The sequence below is a fragment of the Bubalus kerabau genome, chromosome 8, assembly GCF_029407905.1.
Source record: "Bubalus kerabau isolate K-KA32 ecotype Philippines breed swamp buffalo chromosome 8, PCC_UOA_SB_1v2, whole genome shotgun sequence".
NCBI lineage: Eukaryota > Metazoa > Chordata > Mammalia > Artiodactyla > Bovidae > Bubalus > Bubalus kerabau.
Window position 1 is genome coordinate 117,063,143 of NC_073631.1, and position 20,581 is coordinate 117,083,723.

The 20,581-nt window shown below is 63.1% G+C and overlaps 2 protein-coding genes across 9 annotated transcripts; one reads left to right on the plus strand and one right to left on the minus strand.

Moving 5' to 3' along the window:
• The first annotated feature begins 179 nt into the window (after positions 1-179).
• Positions 180-15,818, plus strand: SLC4A2 (solute carrier family 4 member 2). 2 transcript variants are annotated; one of them, XM_055591270.1, is made up of 23 exons: positions 180-328; positions 2,581-2,694; positions 4,478-4,649; positions 4,780-5,021; positions 5,113-5,231; positions 6,717-6,949; positions 7,044-7,186; positions 9,217-9,397; positions 10,658-10,793; positions 10,873-11,038; positions 11,167-11,281; positions 11,382-11,566; positions 11,678-11,903; positions 12,027-12,242; positions 12,339-12,487; positions 12,663-12,857; positions 13,381-13,635; positions 13,756-13,845; positions 14,008-14,174; positions 14,526-14,779; positions 14,891-15,060; positions 15,320-15,493; positions 15,583-15,818. In XM_055591270.1, exons 2-23 carry the CDS (start codon positions 2,644-2,646, stop codon positions 15,661-15,663), a joined length of 3,720 nt encoding a protein of 1,239 aa, XP_055447245.1. In that variant the 5' UTR covers positions 180-328; positions 2,581-2,643; the 3' UTR covers positions 15,664-15,818. The 2 variants fall into 2 exon arrangements, with proteins under 2 accessions (XP_055447245.1, XP_055447246.1); XM_055591271.1 differs by lacking the exon at positions 180-328 and having other exon boundaries at positions 1,984-2,694.
• A 97-nt stretch (positions 15,819-15,915) lies between these two features.
• On the minus strand, positions 15,916-20,496 carry FASTK (Fas activated serine/threonine kinase). 7 transcript variants are annotated; one of them, XM_055591279.1, is made up of 12 exons: positions 20,283-20,496; positions 20,011-20,064; positions 19,276-19,469; positions 19,044-19,158; positions 18,164-18,343; positions 17,907-18,046; positions 17,195-17,408; positions 16,932-17,091; positions 16,625-16,716; positions 16,427-16,541; positions 16,239-16,353; positions 15,916-16,124 (listed from the first exon to the last, which is right to left on the minus strand). In XM_055591279.1, exons 1-12 carry the CDS (start codon positions 20,362-20,364, stop codon positions 16,017-16,019), a joined length of 1,569 nt encoding a protein of 522 aa, XP_055447254.1. In that variant the 5' UTR covers positions 20,365-20,496; the 3' UTR covers positions 15,916-16,016. The 7 variants fall into 7 exon arrangements, with proteins under 7 accessions (XP_055447254.1, XP_055447251.1, XP_055447252.1 ...); XM_055591276.1 differs by having other exon boundaries at positions 18,164-18,463; XM_055591277.1 differs by having other exon boundaries at positions 19,044-19,469.
• Positions 20,497-20,581: the final 85 nt, after the last annotated feature.

Here is a 20,581-nt window from a genome sequence, read left to right on the forward strand (position 1 = left end):
AGGGTCAAGCCAGGGGCGGCCTCCTCGGCTCTGAGATCCGGGCGCCGCGCAGTGCTTGGCCGCGCGCCTCCGCCCCCTGGGTCTCGGCCCCACTCCCCGCCTCCAGGCCCGCCGCGCCGGGGCCGCGCACGGTGCGCCGGGGCGCGCGCACGTAGGGGGCTGGCCTGCCCGCGACGCGGGGGAAAGTTGAGTTGGGAGAAGTTGGGAGCGGCGGGGGGCGCGCCCCGAGGTGGGCCCGGGGGAAGCCGTCGGGAGCGCGCGAGGGCTCCAGAGCCGGCGGGGAGAGAGACCCCCGAGACCCCTGGAGCGCCAGGTCCAGAGGAAGCGGGTAAGCTGGGAGGTGGCGCAGGGGGAGGGCTGGGGCCGCGGAGAGAGGAAGGGAGGGGGAAGGAAAGGGGGGAACTCGGCACTCGGAGCGGGGAGGGAGTGGAAGTGCAGGAAAGGGCGGAGACTGGGGCGCGGGGACGCGAGCTTTTGGGGGAGAAGGATGGGGAGGCGAGCGGAGTGATTGCGGGTCGGAAGAGGGGTCTAGAGTCCGCTTCTTCGAGTTCCCTAAAGCGAGGGTGCCGCGCCCCCTGCCACCGGGAGGGGGTACTCTCTGGCAGGCGCCGCCGGCCCTCCCGAACCCGGGCAGTACGCCAGACGACACCCTTCCCGTGCCACCCCCTACTCTAGCCTTAAGGCCCGTCCAGGGCGCCCCTGCCTAAGAGTTGCCCCGAGCCTCTGCCTCTGCCCCCCAATCTCGGGCTTGGGAGGCGGAGCCAGGAATGGGGGTGGCGGGTCAGGTCGGGACAAGGGGTCAGGCCGGAGAAGGAGCAGCTGGGTGGGGATGGGAAAGACGAGCCCGGGAGAGTGCGACCTAACTAACTCCTGGCGGGAGTGGGAGAGGGGGTGCTGGCTGGCCCGCGTGGGGAGCTCTGTGCTGGGTGTAGGGGCACGGCGCTGACCTGCACTCCAGGGTCCACTTTCTCCTCCTCCCTGAGCTCCCCACTCCCGCCAGCCCCTCGTCAGGAGAGCGGTGGAATGTGAGTCCACTTGGGGGGCGGACGGCGGTGGTGATTAATGCCCATGTGGGGGTCCGGAGTGCTAATCCTCCGGGCCGGTCGGGGCTGGTCCCTGGAATGTGCCCCCACCCTGGATTATCGACACCGATGCTCTGGACAGAGGCAGCTTTGTGTTCTGGGGACAGCGCGGTGGGGGTAGGGGGAGGTAGAGGGAGGAGGGCGGGGGAAGACGGAGGAGCACACCGAGAGCCCAGCCGGGAAGTGGAAGCGGGGCACGGGCAGGTGCCAGGCACTCCCTCCCAGACCGGGTTGTCTCTTCCAGTGCCCGGCGCCCCAACAGCAGACTTGCCCTGGCGCAGAGCCTGCTAAGAGGGGAGCTGAAGAGAGCACTCAGCTGAGCTGGAATGCCCCGCTAGGGGCATGTGTAGCTCCAGGCTCCCCACCCTGGACCGACCTATATTGTTTGACCCTACACTGACCTGTGTCACCCCTGAGTTGGCCCTAAATCCGGTAACCCTGACCACCACCCCGCCACCAGCGACACACCGGGGAGCTCAGTTCTCTTGCCATCACAGAGCACCCCCTCCACTAGGAATGGGTCCCCCCCAGTTTGCTGGTCAGCTTCCCTAACCGCAGCCCTTCTGCTGGCCTCCTTCCGCGCCCGGCGCCCTCCCCAGAAGCCCCTACAGTCACAGTCAGGAGGGCGTCAGCCGGCCGCTCAGATTTTCCTGGCCGCGGGTTTGGGGAGGGGAAGCACTGAGACTGCCCCCAGGGCAGAACCTCGGGCTTTCTGTGCCCCCTCCTCCCCGGACGTCACGTGCCCCTCCCCCAGTATAAAGCGCTGCCCGGCCAGTGCCGCCCGCCGGGCCGCCCTCCCACTGCCAGAGTGGAGCTGGGCTCCTGCCCCTCCCTGGGAGCCTCCTCCTCCCCTACTTCGGGGCTGGGCTTTTTTTTTTTTTTTTTTTCGGAGGAGGAGGGGCACAGGAGAGCAGCCCCCTTTGCGGGTTGCTCTGGGCTCACTCCAGAGCTCTGTCTGCCTTCCTTCATCCCCCTTTGCCCCGGCCCAGCTCTGGGTCTCACCCCCTACCCCTGTACACCCGTCTCTGGTCTCAGCCCCCTCTGCCAGCCGTGACCAGCCCTCTCCGCTCCCACTGCACTTCTGGCTCGGCCTGTCCTCCCTCTTCCTCTATCTCCCCAAGCTGATCTCTGCTGCTGTCTCTCCAGGTCTGGGCCTGCCGCCTTCCTGCCCCCGCCACCCCGGGGGTCTCCCACCCTCTCCTCTCTCCCCCTGCCTCCGTTCAGTCCCTGGGCCTGCTGGGCCTCCATCCTCGCTTCGGTTCTTTGTTCCTCTCTTTTCTTAACTTTCCTGTCTTAACTTTCTCTGCTCCCCGCTCCACCCTCCCAGAATCAGGCGCCAAGGCCCTTGGGAGCCTGGGAGGATCGTGTGCAAGCAGGAGACCCCCCCGCAGGGCCCTGCCCTCGCCTGGGCTGGTCTGGGCTGGGGGAGCTGTGTGATGTGGGGGTGCCCCCGCTGGCCTGGGGCCTCCCTCACCTGGTGATCAGTGCCCTCCCCCAGGTTATGCCGCCACCTCGTCTCCCTGAAAGGCGCAGCTACAGCGAGAAGGGCTAAGATTTGGCCATGAGCAGCGGCCCCCGGCGCCCCGCATCGGGCGCGGATTCCTTCCGCACGGTGAGTATTTCTCACTGCTCCTGTGCACCACCATCGCTGGGGCTGTGGCTGAGGGTGTGTGAGTGAGTGAAGAGGCCGCCACTGGGACTCTGGGCAAGAGTGAGGGTCTGTGTCAAACAGGGGTGTGAGTGTGTGTGCATGTGCGCGTGTGAAGAAGCCCGAGAGGGGAGCCTGGATGGACTTGGGAAGGGCATTGCCATGCCTCTCCTTGCACGGGCCCGGGCCTTGCACGGGCCACCGGGTCTGGGACAGGTACTGGTGTTGGCGGTCAGATGGCTTCCAGCCCTGGGGAGGGCCTTGCGGCTCTGTTCCCTGAAGCCCTGGGAGGTTGTTTATCCTCCTCAGCGGGAGAGGAGGAACTTTGGGAATCCTGGGTCTCTAACCGGTGACAGCCCCCTCCCCCGCCCTGGGTCTTGGAGGCTGCGCCTGCCGGGCCTGCTGCACGGGGCTTCTGGGCAGACCGCCCCGCCCCCCGGCCCCACGTGCCACCCAGGCCCAGCCCCTCCCGGCCCCCACGTGGCCGCCGCCCCACGTGTCCCCCTTCCAGTGTTCCTGGGAAGGGCAATGATTAACCCCAGCGCTGGCATCATCCGCGCGTCATTGGTCACTTGGGCCCACGGGGGCACGTGACTGGGGCGAGGTGCCGGCCAGTCCCCTCCCCCTCCGCCCCCAGTTCACCCCAGCCCGCAGCCATGGACTTCCTCCTGCGGCCTCAGGTGCGAGGGGCTCTCTGCCCTCCTCCCCCCACCCCGGGCTAGCCCCCTTCTGCTCACTGGCTTCGGCCGCCCCGCTCCACTGCCTTCCTCCGGTGCTCTTTCTGGTGAGAGTGGGGCCCCGTGCCTGGGGGTAGTTGGCGGGGAAGCCGGGCTCGAGCAGCAGAGATGGGCTGACCAGGGTTGGGGTGGGGGGTGCAAGCTCCTGGTCCTGGCCTCTAGTATTCAGTGTGTCCCCCCTCCCTGCCCTACCCAGCGGCTCCTGACCCCACCTCCCAGGCTCTGCAAGGCCCGCCCTCCTTCCCAGCCCACCTCCCTCCGCTCTTTCTTGCTCGGGTACCCCTGTCCTTGGAGATCTTGATGTCCTTCAAGTCCAGAAGCTCTTCCTTGAGCAAATATTTGGTGGTGCCTGGAGCTGAGACCAGCCGGCAGGGGGTGGTGGTGGTTGGGGGGGGGGGGTGGGCGCTGGACCAAAGCCGCAGAGTGGCGGCTGCCTGCACCGCGGGGCTGAGCTCTCCAAAGCGCCACCACGGTCCTGGGCTCCCGCAGAATGACTCAGGTGCGGGGGTTGGAGGGGGGGGCGGGGCGGGGCGGGGCAGTGCTGCAGCCCGGGGCGCTGGCTCCCTCCGGTGGGCTCCCAGTTGACTCAGACCGAGCCCGGTCGGTTGGTTAGCTCAGGCGCCCCGCCACCAGGAGTTACTTGGCTCAGTGGGACAGGTCAGGGTCGCATTCACGACCATCAGCGTCAGCCATGTGAATGGCCCAGGTCACACCTCCGACCTTGACCTGCGGGGTGGACACACGGGACTTCTGTGGAGGCCTCCAAGGCTGACGCTTCCCACCTGCCCTAGAACCGACAGGAATGGGCCCAGCCAGGGTGCTTATGGCCCAGGACCCCGGTGGGGGGGCGGGGCAGGCTGCCGGGGGTAGGGTGCTGAGTCCCCGGCTTTGGAGTCGGGGCAGCTGGGGGGCAGGTACTGGATTTCTGCTGCTAGGCGGGCAGGGGGTGTGCTGGGACACCCCCCCACCCCCGCTCCCCGAGAGTCCTCACTGCCCCTTCTTCCTTGCAGCCAGAGCCTGAGAGCCTGGGCCCCGTGACTGCACCTGGCTTTGCAGCCGAGCAAGAGGAGGATGAACTCCACCGCACCCTGGGCGTGGAGCGGTTTGAGGAGATCCTTCAGGAGGCGGGGTCCCGAGGAGGGGAGGAGCTCGGCCGCAGCTATGGGGAGGAAGACTTTGAATGTGAGGGGGTCGGGGGAGGCGAGTTGGGGGCTGGCAGGGTGCTGCTCCGGGCTGGGGGCCTGGGGGCGGGGAGAGGCTGGGGGCCCGCCAGCGCCGGGCCCATTGGCAGCCAGTGCACCTGTCCCTGCAGACCATCGCCAGTCTTCCCATCACATCCACCACCCGCTGTCCACCCACCTGCCTCCCGACACCCGGCGCCGAAAGACACCCCAGGGCCCAGGGCGGAAGCCCCGCAGGCGCCCCGGAGCCTCCCCGACCGGGGAGACCCCCACCATTGAGGAGGGTGAGGAAGAGGAGGATGAGGCCAGTGAGGCCGAGGGGGCCCGGGCCCTCAGCCAGCCTTCGCCTGCCTCCACACCCTCTTCCGTGCAGGTGAGTGGGGCAGGGCTCCCCGGGGGGTGGGAGCACCGTCTGCAGGATCTCTGGCCCAGCCTCCCCTGCTCACACGGCTTCCTTGTTCTAGTTCTTCCTCCAGGAGGATGAAGGTGCCGACCGGAAGGCAGAAACCACCAGTCCCTCTCCACCTCCACCCCTGCCCCACCAGGAGGCAGCTCCCCGGGCCACCAAAGCAGCCCAGACTGGGTAAGGGTCCCCACACAGAGACCCCCCACGCCAGCATCGGTCAGCTGGGGTGGGGAGACAAAGCAGGAGCCTTGAGAGGCTCAGGCTGTGGTTCAAACCCAGTTATGCTGCTAGGATTTGACTCTGGACAAGAACCGACGTCTCTGAGTCCGTTTCCCCGTCTGTAAACCAAGTGTAATAGGACTTTTCCCACAAGGTGGTAGTAGGTTTCAAGGGTGGTGTGAATGAAAGTTTTAAATATGGTTTAGGCGCCTCCTCCCACACCTGCCATCTCCCCCCGGCCATGGCTTCTGGGGAGCAATGTCAAACACAGATCAGGGACTGGACAGGTGACCTTCTCACACCCCCGGGACCCCAAGGGGGTGAGAGGAATAGGAGGCCCCCCTCTTGCTTTTGGGGAGCTGCCAGTCCGCCCTGGCTGTGGTCTCGTGAAGTGGCAGTCAGCACAAGTTACTGCGCCAGACAGCTGGGTTCAGGCGGAACATCGGTACCAACAGGTGATTGTGCAGTTTGGGGACATCAGCCAGGGAAGGCTTCCTGGAAGAAACCACTTTGAACGAGGTCTCAAGGTCACTACTATCGCCTCCCTGTTGTTGTCCGGGTGCCAGGCAGTGTGAAGGGGCGGGGGGAAGTGAAGGGCAAATTGCCCCTCCGGGGCGGCACAGACTCGCTGGGGAGACAGGCCGTGTGGATGGAGCCAGGTCCACCTCAGCTGTCTGCACGGGGGGCGCAGGCCTGCGGGCCAGCAGACGGCCAGGAAGCGGGGGAGCCCGAGAGAGATCGGGGCATCGGACAAGGGGTTCAGATTTGTGGACAGGAGTGCGAACAGAACCTCGGGCACGGAAGGTTGGTGCAGGCGGAGAGAGCCTGGCTCAGGGGGCGCTGGTCACAGGCACGGGACAGGGGCTCAGAGCCGTGGGGGTGCCGGTCGCCAGGAGAACGGTGTACAAAGGTGTGACAGGGACAGGGCCCTCTGGGGGAAACGGGGAGAAAGGAAACCCTCACCCCCAGTTTGGGAGCTAAGAGCAGAAGCCAGAATCCTAAGGGACAGGTGCTCATACCCTCCTCACGGCTGTCGGGTGGGGGCAGGCGTCTCCAGCTCCAAAGGCCCATTTCCACGTCCTTTACTCCATTTGATTAGAAACACGGGCCCCTGTGAGCCCCGAGTCCGTTGCTAGCGGTCCCAACCTGGGCACTTTCCCGACATCACTGGCCCGCCCCGGGGAAGGCTGGCTTCAGCCTCCCTTTGGCGGCTTGAGTTTCTGTCCCAGGGCAGCTCAGAGGATTGCTGGGAAGGAAGGAGCTGGGTTCAAACACCACCCTCTGCTTCCAGAACCTTCTCTGTGCTTCCACATCCCCACCTACCAAGGCGTGTGGGGAGGGAGGCGGGGTTGGGGCCTGTGGGGGTCCCCTTTCCTGGGGGCCCTGGCTGAGCGGGAGGGGCCGGTCTTCCCAGGCTTGCTCACGGCCGCCCTGTCTGTGCAGGGCCCAGGTGGAAGAGGTGGTGGCCGTGGCCAGCGGCACAGCGGGAGGCGATGATGGGGGTGCCTCCGGGCGCCTCCTGACCAAGGCGCAGCCCGGGCACCGCAGCTACAACCTGCAGGAGAGGAGACGCATCGGAAGCATGACGGGGGCTGAGCAGGCACTGCTGCCCCGGGTCCCCACGGACGAGAGCGAGGCGCAGACGCTGGCCACGGCTGACCTGGACCTCATGAAGAGTGCGTGCCGGGCCTGGGCAAGCCTGGAGCTGGTGGGGCGGGGAGTGGGGGTAAGAGAAAGGGACCTTTGACCCTGTCCTCCCCACCACTGCAGGTCACCGGTTTGAGGATGTTCCTGGGGTACGGCGACACTTGGTGCGGAAGAATGCCAAGGCGTCTGTGCAGAGTGGCCGGGAAGGGCGAGAGCCTGGCCCCACTCCTCGGGCCCGGCCCCGGGCCCCCCACAAGCCCCATGAGGTGAGTTTGGCGCTCCATGGTCTTCCATCATTTCCCTGTAGATCTGCTGTCCACAGCCCCCACTGCTTCTCAGACCAGCGGTGATCTCAAGCCCCAGGGTGGCCATGTATGGTTTTCAAGGTTGCGCACTGCACAAGAGTGCAGTCTTCAACAGTGTTGATTTTTTTTTAATTGACATATAGTTGATAACACAATATTATGTTAGCCTCAGGTGCCCCACATAACCAATCAACATTTAAACATTATAGAATATTCACTACGGTTAAGTCCAGTAGCTGTCTGTCCCCAAACCGTTATTACGGTGTTACTGAGCTGCCGTTGTTGGTGTGGCTCTTACATTTCTGGTCCACATTCTAGACACGTTGACTTCTCTCACAGCCGTTTTCTGGCAGCTGGCAGTGAGGTGTCTGAGGGTGGCTTCATGCAGCAGCGTGCTTCATGTCTCAGAGTCCAGTGACTTCCCCACTCGAGTCCTCCCACATCCTGTCAGGGTGACAGGCACAGTGACTGGTCAGGGCCACTCAGGTATAGTGAAAGTGAAAGTCGCCCAGTTGTGTCCGACTCTTTGCGACCCCATAAACTATACAGTCCATGGAATTCTCCAGGCCAGAATACTGGAGTGGGGAGCTGTTTCCTTCTCTAGGGGATCTTCCCAACCCAGGGATCGAACCCAGGTCTCCCACATTGCTGGCAGATTCTTTACCAGCTGAGCCACCAGGGAAGCCTGGTCCTTTTTTTTTTTTTTTTAATTTTATTTTATTTTTAAACTTTATATAATTGTATTAGTTTTGCCAAATATCAAAATGAATCCGCCACAGGTATACATGTGTTCCCCATCCTGAACCCTCCTCCCTCCTCCCTCCCCATTCCATCCCTCTGGGTCGTCCCAGTGCACCAGCCCCAAGCATCCAGTATCGTGCATCGAACCTGGACTGGCAACTCGTTTCATACATGATATTTTACATGTTTCAATGCCATTCTCCCAAATCTTCCCACCCTCTCCCTCTCCCACAGAGTCCATAAGACTGTTCTGTACATCAGTGTCTCTTTTGCTGTCTCGTACACAGGGTTATTGTTACCATCTTTCTAAATTCCATATATATGCGTTAGTATACTGTATTGGTGTTTTTCTTTCTGGCTTACTTCACTCGGTATAATAGGCTCCAGTTTCATCCACCTCATTAGAACTGATTCAAATGTATTCTTTTTAATGGCTGAGTAATATCCATTGTGTATATGTACCATAGCTTTCTTATCCATTTATCTGCTGATGGACATCTAGGTTGGGAAGCCTGGTCCTTAGTGATGTTGCCCATCTAAGATTCCAGCACTCTGGTTTTGAGCCCTAACCCTGCCAGTGGGTTTTTTTGGGTAACCTTTTGATTGCGGTCAGACACAGTAAAAGCACACTGAGGTTAAGTGCACAGCTCCATGATGCTTTGCACATGTAAACCCTAGCCAAGCCTACCTTGATACAAGATGTCCCCACGCCCAGAGAGTCCCTTCAGGCCTCTGCCTCGTCAGCACCCTCAGAAGTCACCGCTGTGTCCCTCTCCAGTTTTGCCAGTTCTAGAAATGCGTGTAAATGCATCCTGCCAAGTTCCTGTGTGTTTAGTGACCGTTCATCAAACACTTCCTCCGAGTCATGTACGATGCTAAGTGTTCTGTGTACTTTTTCTTTTATCACCCACTGTGCCCCCCATTTTTAAAAATTATAGTTGACTTATAATGTGCTGGTTTCAGGTGTATGGGAAAGTGGTTCAGTTATACGTATGTATACATACCTGTGTTTTCAGGTTCTTTTCCCTTATAGGTTATTACAGACTATTGAGTACTTAGCTCTATGCTGTACGGTAAGTGGGTCCTTCTTGGCCCACTAGAGGCCTTTGAGGTGGCTGGCATCGCTCTTACTTCACAGACAAGGGAGAGCCACGAGGTGGGTCAGTAACTCGCATGGGCTCCGGGCCTGCGCCCTGTGCGCCCCGGGGTCACAGCCTCCGTCCCACCACGCCTTCTCCTGTCACCCCAAGGTGTTTGTGGAGCTGAATGAGCTGCTGCTGGACAAAAACCAGGAGCCTCAGTGGCGGGAGACGGCGCGCTGGATCAAATTCGAGGAGGACGTGGAGGAGGAGACGGAGCGCTGGGGGAAGCCCCACGTGGCCTCCCTGTCGTTCCGCAGCCTCCTGGAGCTGCGCCGGACCCTGGCCCACGGTAACGCGCACCCGCCTGTCCTCGCCCCGGGAACTGCCTTTACCCAAGCCCGTTCTCCGAGGACCAAACGGTCCCACACCTTTGTCTTGAGCAACAGGGTGTGTAATGTCACCAGAGCCCAGAAGGGAGCATCTCTTGTCATGATGTCACTTCTCACGAGGCCAGCCGTTCCTCGGGCTCTGTCGTTGGGTGACTGCAGGGCAGGCCTGACCCTCTTCTCTAGTCTGGCATCTTCAGCAAGCAGCTTCTCTAAGTGATATTTTCAGATAAACTGAAGCTGGTATGTTTTGGGTGCTGCAGTGTTGTTAAATGGTTTTGGTGGAATGCTTTCTGAGATCCTAGACGTTCTGGGCAGCCTGACCTAACCTGTAGGGCGGTGTGGGCTCCCAGCAGTGTGACCTAACCTGGAGGGCAGTGTGGCCTCTGCTGCATGAGCACAGGTGTTCACTTCTGATGTTCTGCTCTCAGCTTGTTTCCTCCTTCCTGGTGGGGAACCGCTCCCACTTGCTGTCAGCGGCCAAGAACTCAGAAGCCTGCTATCAGGACTGTTTCCCAGCTAGGAGATACTAGGCTCTGAGTGAGGCTTGAGGGCTTTGGGTGAGGTGCCAGAGCGCAGGGCTTGATCGCCAGGCTGTGCCGTCTGGCTTTTGGCTGCTCGGGGGGCCTTCGGTTTTGTTTGTTCTGTGTCCCCGTGAGTTGACCTTGACGGGAAAAGACCTGATGACTTTTGAGAGGACCTTCATCTCTCTGGGAAATGGCAGCTCAGAGCAGGGACAGGCTGGGTGTCCTTGAGCAGCTGCTGGACTTGGGGATGCTGAGGAGTCCAGGGTTGGGGGGGGAACTCTTCGGATGGCTCCGGGGCTGCCACAACCGGCTGGGTCGTGCTCCAGAAGGCAGAACTGGGCCCTCGAGCGGATGGCAGAGGTGGTAGCTCGGTCCAGAGGAAGTTCCCGGCAGCGAAGGGCAGTCCAGCCCATGTGGGTAGCCTGGGACGCTTCCTGCTGCGTGCTTCCCAGAAGGGGTGTCTGGGCAAGGTCTAGCCAGGTGGCCTCTCTGAGAGCTGCGGTTTCCTGGCCTCTGCTGAGCGTCACAACATTCCTGCAGGGAGAGAGGGCTTGGGGAGTTGGGCCTCGGGCCGAGCTGGGCCCCGCTCACTGGTTTCGGGGCTGGGCGGCGCCTCCCTGGCTGTCCCCCCGTTCCCAGCCCAGCCCCCCGTTTCTTGGCTGGGGATGAGGCCCCTCTGTGTCGTCCTCGTTCCAGGGGCCGTGCTCTTGGACCTGGATCAGCAGACCCTGCCTGGCGTGGCCCACCAGGTGGTGGAGCAGATGGTCATCTCGGACCAGATCAAGGCCGAGGACAGAGCCAACGTGCTGCGGGCCCTGCTGCTTAAACACAGGTGAGGCCCCGCGTGCCGCACCCTGCCTGCCTGGCCCCGGCCGCCAGCCCGCCTCACCTCCTCGCCTGCCGCCCCGCAGCCACCCCAGTGACGAGAAGGACTTCTCCTTCCCCCGCAACATCTCGGCCGGCTCCCTGGGCTCCCTGCTGGGGCATCACCATGGCCAGGGCGCCGAGAGCGACCCCCACGTCACCGAGCCCCTCATTGGAGGCATCCCTGAGACCCGGCTGGAGGTGGAGCGAGAGGTGAGGAGAAGGCAGCCTTGCCAGGGTGAGGTCCAGCCACCCCAGAGGCTGCACGACCATGAGCAAGCGGGGCGGGGGCGGGCAGGGGCAGGGCGGCCCAGCTGAATCCCGGCCTCCTGCCTTTCCAGCGCGAGCCGCCTGCTCCGGCTCCTCCGGCTGGCATCACTCGCTCCAAGTCCAAGCACGAGCTGAAGCTGCTGGAGAAGATCCCTGAGAACGCCGAGGCCACAGTGGTCCTCGTGGGTAGGCAGGCGAGGACTGGGGATGGGATGGGGTGGCAGGGGTGGGGCGGCTAGAGGCCACCCTCGCTGGGCTCTCACCCACAACGGCCGCACACCCGCAGGCTGCGTGGAGTTCTTGGCCCGCCCCACCATGGCCTTCGTGCGGCTGCGGGAGGCGGTGGAGCTGGACGCGGTGCTGGAGGTGCCCGTGCCGGTGCGCTTCCTCTTCCTGCTGCTGGGCCCGAGCAGCGCCAACATGGACTACCACGAGATCGGCCGCTCCATCTCCACCCTCATGTCCGACAAGGTCAGCCGCTCCAGAACGCCACCCCAACCCCCTACCCCCAGCTCCCAGCCTGGCTCCCGGGCCCTGACCCCGCGTCCTGTGTCCTCACTTGCCCCGGTCCCGCCTTGGCAGCAATTCCACGAGGCGGCCTACCTGGCGGACGAGCGGGAGGACCTGCTGACAGCCATCAACGCCTTCCTGGACTGCAGCGTGGTGCTGCCGCCCTCCGAGGTGCAGGGCGAGGAGCTGCTGCGCTCAGTTGCTCACTTCCAGCGCCAGATGCTCAAGAAGCGGGAGGAGCAGGGCCGGCTGTTGCCCCCGGGCGCCGGGCTGGAGCCCAAGTCGGCTCAGGATAAGGGTACGGGGCCAGTACGAGCCAGAGGGCTGGATCGGGGCCGCCCGGGTCGGGCTGGGGCATCAGGAGGGTGGATGGGCGAGCGAGGGCAGGGATGGGCGCCCTGACGCAGGCCCTGGGCTGCAGCGCTCCTGCAGATGGTAGAGGTGGCTGGTGCGGTGGAAGACGATCCCCTGCGGCGGACGGGCCGGCCTTTTGGGGGGCTGATCCGAGACGTGCGGCGCCGCTACCCCCACTACCTAAGCGACTTCCGGGATGCGCTGGACCCCCAGTGCCTGGCCGCTGTCATCTTCATCTACTTTGCAGCCCTGTCTCCCGCCATCACCTTCGGGGGGCTGCTGGGTAAGGAGGGGCTTAGCCAGGGCGGAGCGGGGAGGGCACGGCTCCCCCAACCCCCTGCCTCGCCACCAGCCCCTGAGCAGGCTCCTGCTGCCCTAGGGGAGAAGACGCACGACCTGATCGGGGTGTCGGAGCTCATCATGTCCACAGCCATCCAGGGCGTGCTCTTTTGCCTGTTGGGGGCCCAGCCATTGCTGGTGATCGGCTTCTCGGGGCCCCTGCTGGTCTTTGAGGAGGCCTTCTTCTCGGTGAGCGGCCATAGGCTGTTGGCGCTGGTTACTCCTGCCCGGCTCAGCTCCCGCTCCCCTTCCCCTCCGCCCCGACACGCCCCCGCACTGCCCCCCCGCACCCCCCCCCCAACTCCTTGGGAGCCCCCAGGCTCTGAGCCTGACTCCGCCCACCCCCTCGCCCTGCCTGCCCCAGTTCTGCAGCAGCAACAACCTGGAGTACCTGGTGGGCCGCGTGTGGATCGGCCTCTGGCTGGTGCTGCTGGCCCTGCTCATGGTGGCCCTGGAGGGCAGCTTCCTGGTGCGCTTCGTCTCCCGTTTCACCCAGGAGATCTTTGCCTTCCTCATCTCGCTCATCTTCATCTATGAGACCTTCTACAAGCTGGTGAAGGTGGGTAGGGCCCCCGTGGGACCTGGCCCATGAGGGACCTGGGGGCCTCCTTGCCCCTGGGGTCTCCATGCGTGAGGCCTGTTGCCAACACACACACTGGGACTTCAGATCGGTCTCAAAGACTCACATAGTTTTAGTAACAAAGGTGACGTGTGCTTTTGATAAGGTGGCAGAGGATCCAGAAAGTCAGAGGGAAAGGCCCCCAAGTTGACAGACATGCTCTCACGTCTGTGTCTGGGTCAGGATCAGACGTGTCCCCAGGGTTCGCCACGCTCCCCTGGATGCTCCTCCAGGCCTCTCTGGAGCCTCATTCCAAGCTGCCTTCTCCAATTAGACCAGCCCCGCTCTCTTAGCCCCCAGTGGTCTTGCACTCCCATCTGTTCACCTCAGTCATTTTCTTAATCAAGACAAGCTCCCTGAAGGTAGGCTGACCACCCTGGGCCTGCCTGTCCCAACTCAGCAGACAGCTCAGTCCCAGACCTCTGGCCAGTTAAGCGTATGGAGTCCTTTGTTCTCTCCCCAGATCTTCCAGGAGCACCCCCTCCACGGCTGTTCCATCTCCAACAGCTCTGAGGCAGGCAGTGGCGAGAATGCCACATGGCCCGGGGCAGGAGCCACGCTGGGGCCAAGGAACGAGAGCTCAGCCAGGCCGCCCGGGCAGGGCAGGCCCCGGGGCCAGCCCAACACCGCCCTGCTGTCGCTGGTTCTCATGGCCGGCACCTTCTTCATCGCCTTCTTCCTGCGCAAATTCAAGAACAGCCGGTTCTTCCCCGGCCGGGTGTGTGGGCTGGCAGGCCCGAGGGAGGCGTAGAGCCCCCGGGCGGGGGAAGGAAGGGGGCAACTCGCAGTCCGGCCTGGACAGCGGCGTGGGGCCTCTGAGCGCGGTGCTTGCCCACAGGTACGGCGCGTGATTGGGGACTTCGGGGTGCCCATCGCCATCCTCGTCATGGTGCTCGTGGATTACAGTATTGAGGACACCTACACCCAGGTACAGCGGCGTGCGGTGGTGAGGGGGTGCGGGGCTCCAGGCCCCAGGACCAGGGCTGCTGCTAAGCCAGGCAGACACCAGGCCTCTCCCACGGCACTCGCTCAGCGTCCCCCCAGCCCCAGTACAACTCAGGGCACTCCCCCCCCACCCTCTGCCCTGCAGAAGTTGAGCGTGCCCAGTGGCTTCTCAGTGACAGCCCCAGAGAAGCGTGGCTGGGTCATCAACCCCCTGGGGGAGAAGAGCGCCTTCCCCGTGTGGATGATGGTTGCCAGCCTGCTGCCCGCCATCTTGGTCTTCATCCTTATCTTCATGGAGACACAGATCACCACGTGAGTGGTCCTGGCAGAGGGGTCGCTGTGCAGACAGGGACAGGGACGACCTGCTGCATGAACGGGCTGGAACCCCCAGCAGGCTGGCTGCTGAAGTTTGTAGACAACAGAAAATCCCACTGAAATGTGCCTGCATGGGCACAGACCATGCTGGGCGCTGTCCAGGGGGTGGGGGGTGGCCACTGGGACAGGACTCAGCTCCGTGATGGAACCCTCGTCCTGAAGAGGATGGGCAGGGACCTCCGGGTTCCAGAAACAGGAGGTGACTGCCTGGGCGCTCTGGAAAGACCCAGTTGTCTGCCGAGCTGGGCTGGGGGGCCCGGGGTTCAGGGCGTGCCTGTCCCTGTTCAGGCTGATCATCTCCAAGAAGGAGCGCATGCTTCAGAAGGGTTCTGGCTTCCACCTGGACCTGTTGCTCATTGTGGCCATGGGCGGCATCTGTGCCCTCTTTGGCTTGCCATGGTTGGCCGCCGCCACTGTCCGCTCTGTCACGCACGCCAACGCGCTCACGGTCATGAGCAAGGCAGTGGCGCCCGGGGACAAGCCCAAGATCCAGGAGGTCAAGGAGCAGCGGGTGACAGGACTGCTGGTGGCCCTGCTCGTGGGTATGTTCACCTCTCCCCCAAGCCTTGCTGGAGGGGTCTCGTGGCCGTGGCTGCTGCGGGTGGAGGGGTGGAGCGCCCCGGGGCCAGCTATTCCTCCCCCTCGCCCCACAGGCCTCTCCTTGGTCATCGGGGATCTGCTCCGGCAGATCCCCCTGGCTGTGCTCTTCGGGATTTTCCTGTACATGGGCGTGACCTCCCTGAACGGGATCCAGTTCTATGAGCGGCTGCACCTGCTGCTCATGCCGCCTAAACACCACCCGGACGTCACCTATGTCAAGAAGGTGAGACCCAGCTGGGAAGGGCCCCAGCCCTCTCCCCGCGCCATCCAGTCTGTGTGGGTCACCCTCTGGCCCCCCATGTATCCACTCTGGCCAGCCACCATTCAGCCTATGCAGACCTGGCTCCCGTAAGCACCCAGGCAGGCACTTCCACCTGCCCCTGCGGAGGGGAGAGGGACCGTCATCCTCTGGTCGTGGTAGGCCCGGATGGCTCTCCGGGGCCCGGGCTCACCCTTCTTGCCCTGCATCACTCCGCCCCCAGGTCCGGACCCTGCGTATGCACCTGTTCACGGCCCTGCAGCTGCTCTGCCTGGCCGTGCTCTGGGCTGTCATGTCCACCGCGGCCTCCCTGGCCTTCCCCTTCATCCTCATCCTCACGGTGCCACTCCGCATGGTGGTGCTGACCCGCATCTTCACCGAGCGGGAGATGAAATACGTAAGGCCTGCGCTCCTCCCCAGCCTCGCCCGGCGCCCCTACGCGGTCTTGCTGGGAGGTCGCCCACCTTCCTCTGTCCTCGCCCACAGCTGGATGCTAACGAGGCAGAACCGGTGTTCGATGAACGGGAGGGTGTGGACGAGTACAACGAGATGCCCATGCCTGTGTAACTGCTGCCTGGACGGACAGCCAAGGGATGGACGGACAGAGGGAACGGGCTGGGGGCGGTGCTTTCCCCATCCTCCTCCCTCCTCATTTTTATTTAAGTGAATAATTTAAGCCCCCCCCCTCTCCCCGCAGGCAGTAAAGTGCTTCGGACCCTACCTATCCCTGCTCTCTGTGTGTGTGTCAGTGTCAGCCAGGTGTGAATGGGAAACACGTGGGGGAACCCAGCCCAACTGTCCCAGAAACAAAACGGGCGATGGGGAAGGAGAGGGACTTTAATGACAAGTCAAAGCAAAGGGAAGCAAAGTGCAAATTGTCCACCCCAACGAGGGGGCCATCCTGAGCCTGTGTGCACCCCTCACCCCCCTTCAGGTCCCCAGCGGAGGCCCAGGGCCTGGAGCTTCTGCCTCAGGTAGCTCTTGAGCTGGGGCAGGCCTCTCTGGGACTCCAGTTCTTCAAAGGGTAGCTGCGGGGCGGAGGACAGAGTTCGTCATCCCTGGGGGCTGGGGAGCTGGCCACCAGGTCCTAGTGGGGGCGTGGAGGGGCGGGGCGTGGGGTGGGGCTGGGGGCGGGGCCTCACCGGCAGGAGCTGATACCCCATTAGGCCCAGGTGCCTCTCCCTCAGGGCTCGGGAGCCCAGCAGCACCCGGCCGTCCCGACAGAAGTGCCAGCGCTCCCGCAGCATCAGCACCACCCTGGAGAGGAAGGGACTGCGGCTCAGTCGCTATGCGCGGGGGCCAGGGAGGCTCTCCCAGGCTCCTGCCTTACCTTTGGGCAGGGTCCCGGGTGGCGCGGGGACAGGACCTGGGAGGGTACGGCAGGAAGGGGTCCTGGGCTCTCACGGGCAGCACCGAGCCGCAGCTGCTGACACACAGCAGGAAGTCTGCGGGGCCGGGAGAGAAAGAGCCACTGGCTTCCGGCGGAGGCTCTGCTTCCCGGGGGCTCGCCGGCCCACCCGGAGCTCACCTGTGCTGTAGCCTGGAGGCACGGTCAGGTCCTGCCGGTATTTCTCCTCCCCCAGCAGCTGGCGCAGCCCCTCTGCTACTATGTCCTTGTGACTGAGAGAAGAGAAGCCCGGCTCAGAAGGACCCCCAGGGTACTCTTTTTAGCTTGGTCCCACCTACTTCCACACCCAGGCTGGGAAATGGCCTTTGGGGCTTAGCTTTCTGGTGACCCAGAGTGCAGCAGCATAGACAGCTCAGGGTCCCCCAGGCCTATCTACCCGGGTGCTCCTTGCCAGCCAACCCCTTCCCTCCCCCAGCTGCCCACCCACCTGTACTTGCAGCGGGCGCGGTCAGTGATGAGTGGCTGGGGGAAGATGGGCACTTGCTGCCTTCGGGGAAGGCGGGCGCCCCGATATCCTGGGAGCTCCAGCTCTACCGCCGTGTCTAGCAGGGAGAGGTAGCGCCGCATGATCAGGGCATGAGGGGTGCCTGTGGGGAAAGCAGAACGAGGCTTACTGGGGTGCAGACCCTCACCTGCTTTCCCCAGCCCCCCGGCCCTCCAGGATACAGCCAGCCCCCCAAGTCTGCGCACCACTGATGTGGTTGATGAAACCAGGGGAAAAGACAAAGTGCAGGGCTTGGAAGGGCAGGCACTGCAGCTGACACAGTGACATCAATATGTTGACAGTTGCCAGGGGGGCCACCCCTGCTTCCCGAGCCAGGATCCTCTCAAGGCAGGGCATAAACTGCTGCTCCAGAGGCACGTAGTTCAGCCGCCCAAAGGGCAGGACCAACTTCTGTACCACCTGTGGGTCAAAGAGCAGCCCATCACCCAGGGGGAAGATTCTCCTGTCTTCTTTACAAGCTGAACCTCAGGGAGACTTGGCCTGCAAGCTGATGACATCAGTCACTGGAAAGGCAGGACAGTCCCTCTACAGCACAGATGCTCAATAGCATAAGCACTGCTCAAGCCCCATGTGGTCAGTCTCCAAACAAGCAGAGACATTGCTATGGGTTCTGGCCCTGAAGACTTGGTGGGGTGGGATCGACCAAGCTAAGACACTGGCTAAGCATGTTTGGAAAAGTGCAGAGAACCAGGTGTACCTGGTGGGGAGTTGGACAAGCCAGTCGGGGAGTGAGCCAAGATGGTACCCCAGGGGAGAGGCCAGAGAGCCTAGGTAGGTGGTCTGCTGCAGGAAGCAGCAGCCAATCAAGTGGACAAGGTGGGGGTGGGGGGGCTAGGCCTGCTGGGGTGTCTGAGGACCACTAGGAGAGGAGCTGGGGAAGGTGAGAGGCAATCCCACCTTGCTATTGAGCTGGGCTTCCTGAACCACCAGGAAGTGGGCAATGGCTTCCAGAAGTTGGGGCTCCCTCAACCGGTGGCGGGCCAAGTGCTGGGCCAGGAGCACCATCACGTGGGGAGTCAGTTCCTCGGGCCTGGCCTCTGTGAAGAACAGCTTATCACGCTGGACCCTCAGGCCAGACCCGGGTGAGATTCCAGCAGATACTGCTTGCCTCCACCCCCGCCCCCGCCCCCATCTCCTGTCCCCGCCTCTGGCACCTGCCAGGCTGCGGATGAGGTGCTGCTGAGGACGCCGCTGGAAACGGGGACAGCTTAGAGCGGCTTCCAACCTTTGCCCACCTCGAAGGATAGGCGGCAGAGGGGGCGGTGGCTTCGGAGGGAGGCGGAACCTTCGCTCCTGCTCCAGGGCGCACATCAGGGGCCCATCTGATGGGAAGCCTGAGAGGCAGAGGGTCAAAGGAGGCAGGGAAGGAGCTGCTCTGCTCTGCTGCAATCCTGCAGTTGTAGTTAGTGAATCCTCAGTCCTTCTCATCTCTGTTTTCTGGGCTGGAAGTTCTGCTACAGAGCACGTGGAAACACCAGAGAAATGGGAACTACCACGTGAATAAAGGTATCACAGCTGTCTGTGGGGAAGGCCTTATACAAAGAAGGCAGTTTAAGATCTCTTCTCTTGCCAATGGTGATAAATCGCAGTGGCTCCCTAGAGCACTGTATTAGAAGAGACCTGGTGGCCCAGTGGTAAAGAATCCACCTGGCAGTGCACAGGTTTGATCCCTGGGTCCGGAAGATCCCCTAGAGAAGGAAATGGCAACCCGCTCCAGTATTCTTGCCTGGAGAATCCCATGGACAGAGGACCTGGCGGGCTATGGTTCATGGGATCGCATAAGAGCCAGACATGACTTAGCGACTAAACAACAATAAAAAAGGGGTGGCATCCTAACTTAAGCTGCGACTCATGCTGCTTGACTCGTGATGACTGTCATGGATACTGCAGAGCAGCAGCAAGTGTGGCATCACTCAGCAAGTGTGCCGTTCCTGGCAAAGCTTGAGGTGGGGTCTGTCAGTGATCTCAGGTGGGTCTGCTACGGTTTCTCTATCCTTCCATTAACACCCACCCACCCATAGACACCGTCCTCACCCAGTAAGGCTGCAAGGTGCAGACACACGTGGATGGTGTGAATGTCAAAGGAGGGGCAGTTTCGGATGATGAGCTGACTCAAGTCCTGCAGCGTGGCCTGCTCCACAGGAGGGGGCTGCGGCAGAGACCCCAAGAGCTGGCTCAGACGACGAAGCGCCACAGGGTAGTGGTGGGCACGCACTTTGGTGGGGTTCTGCCCCAGCCAGCGCAGCAGCTCCCCAGGGCTCCTCGCCTGTTCCAGAAGCCGCTGCAATCCCTGCACAGGGCCTGCATGGGGGCCTCCTCCAGGAGGCCGGTGGTCTCCCCATTTGCTGGGTCCCAGACAGCAGGGCTGTACTGGTGGGAGCAGCAGCAAGCCAGACAGACGAGCACTGGAGGCCTGGGCAGAGAGCAGGACTCGAAGCATGGAGTTGGGTGTTGGAGACCCTGAGGGGTGGCCCAAAAAAGGGAGTGAGGTATTCTCCAGAGGGGAGAAAGACCAACTCTCTATTCCTCACCTCGCTCCCCATTCAGAGGAGTCTGGGGTCAGAGCAACCCGGACTCTCTTCACCCTTGTGACTGCTCTGGTCCTCTTCCCCAACCCGCCCCTCTCTGACTCCTTCCAACCTTTGCGAGAGCAATCGGAATCCTTCAGAGTTCTCACGGAGGAATTTTTACAGAGCAATTCCACATGCATCATCTCCTCCGATCCTCCTCTGACACGCCCGTGAGGAGGCAGGCAGGGGCTGGTACTATCTCGATTTCACAGGTGGAGAGACCAAGGCCCAGGGAGGCGAGGGGGTTAAGGCAAGCCCCGAGGTCCCGAATCTGGTTAGTGGTCGCGCCCAGCCTGGAGCCCAGCTCGCCCTACAGATACGCTCCCCCCCACCCCCGACCACCTCCCCCTCCCGCAGGAGGCGGCGGTGGTACCGGAGGGTGGAGCGCGGGCTCCGCGGTCCTGGGTTCCATGCTGGGCGCTCCCACTTACCAGCTGCGTGACCTTGGACAAGTGGCTTCAGTCTCCCTGCCCAAGCCTTCTCGCCTGTGAAACGAGAACGCAGGGCCCACCTCGGAGGGCGCCCGTGGAGCCCGCGGGCGCGGCCTGCGCTACGGCGCGGAGTCGGCGGTGTCAGGGGCCCCCCCCGACACACACACCCCCACCCACGGCCCGGGGGGAATGCCAGGAGACCGTGGTCGTGGTCGCCAACACCAACTCCCGCCGCCCTTCCCCGCGGCCCGCCCCGCAGGCGCCACCCCTACATGACTCCCCAGGCCCCGCGCAGGTCGCTCCCTCAGTCGGTCTCGGGGCCCGGGAGCCGGGCTCCCCCCGCGGCCTCCTCATCAGGGGGCCACCGAGTCCTCCATCTTCCCGGCAGCCCCCGAACCGCGCGGCCCGGACGCCAATCGCCGCGCCAAGTAAGTCCTCCGGAGCAAAGACGTGGCTCCCGGCAGGCCCCGCGCGCCAGGGCGCCGCGTGCCCCGCCCCTTTCTTCCGGGAAGCTGCGCGCGCGCGGCGCCGGGCTGGGGCGGGGCCAAAGGGCTGGGGCGGGGCCGGGGCG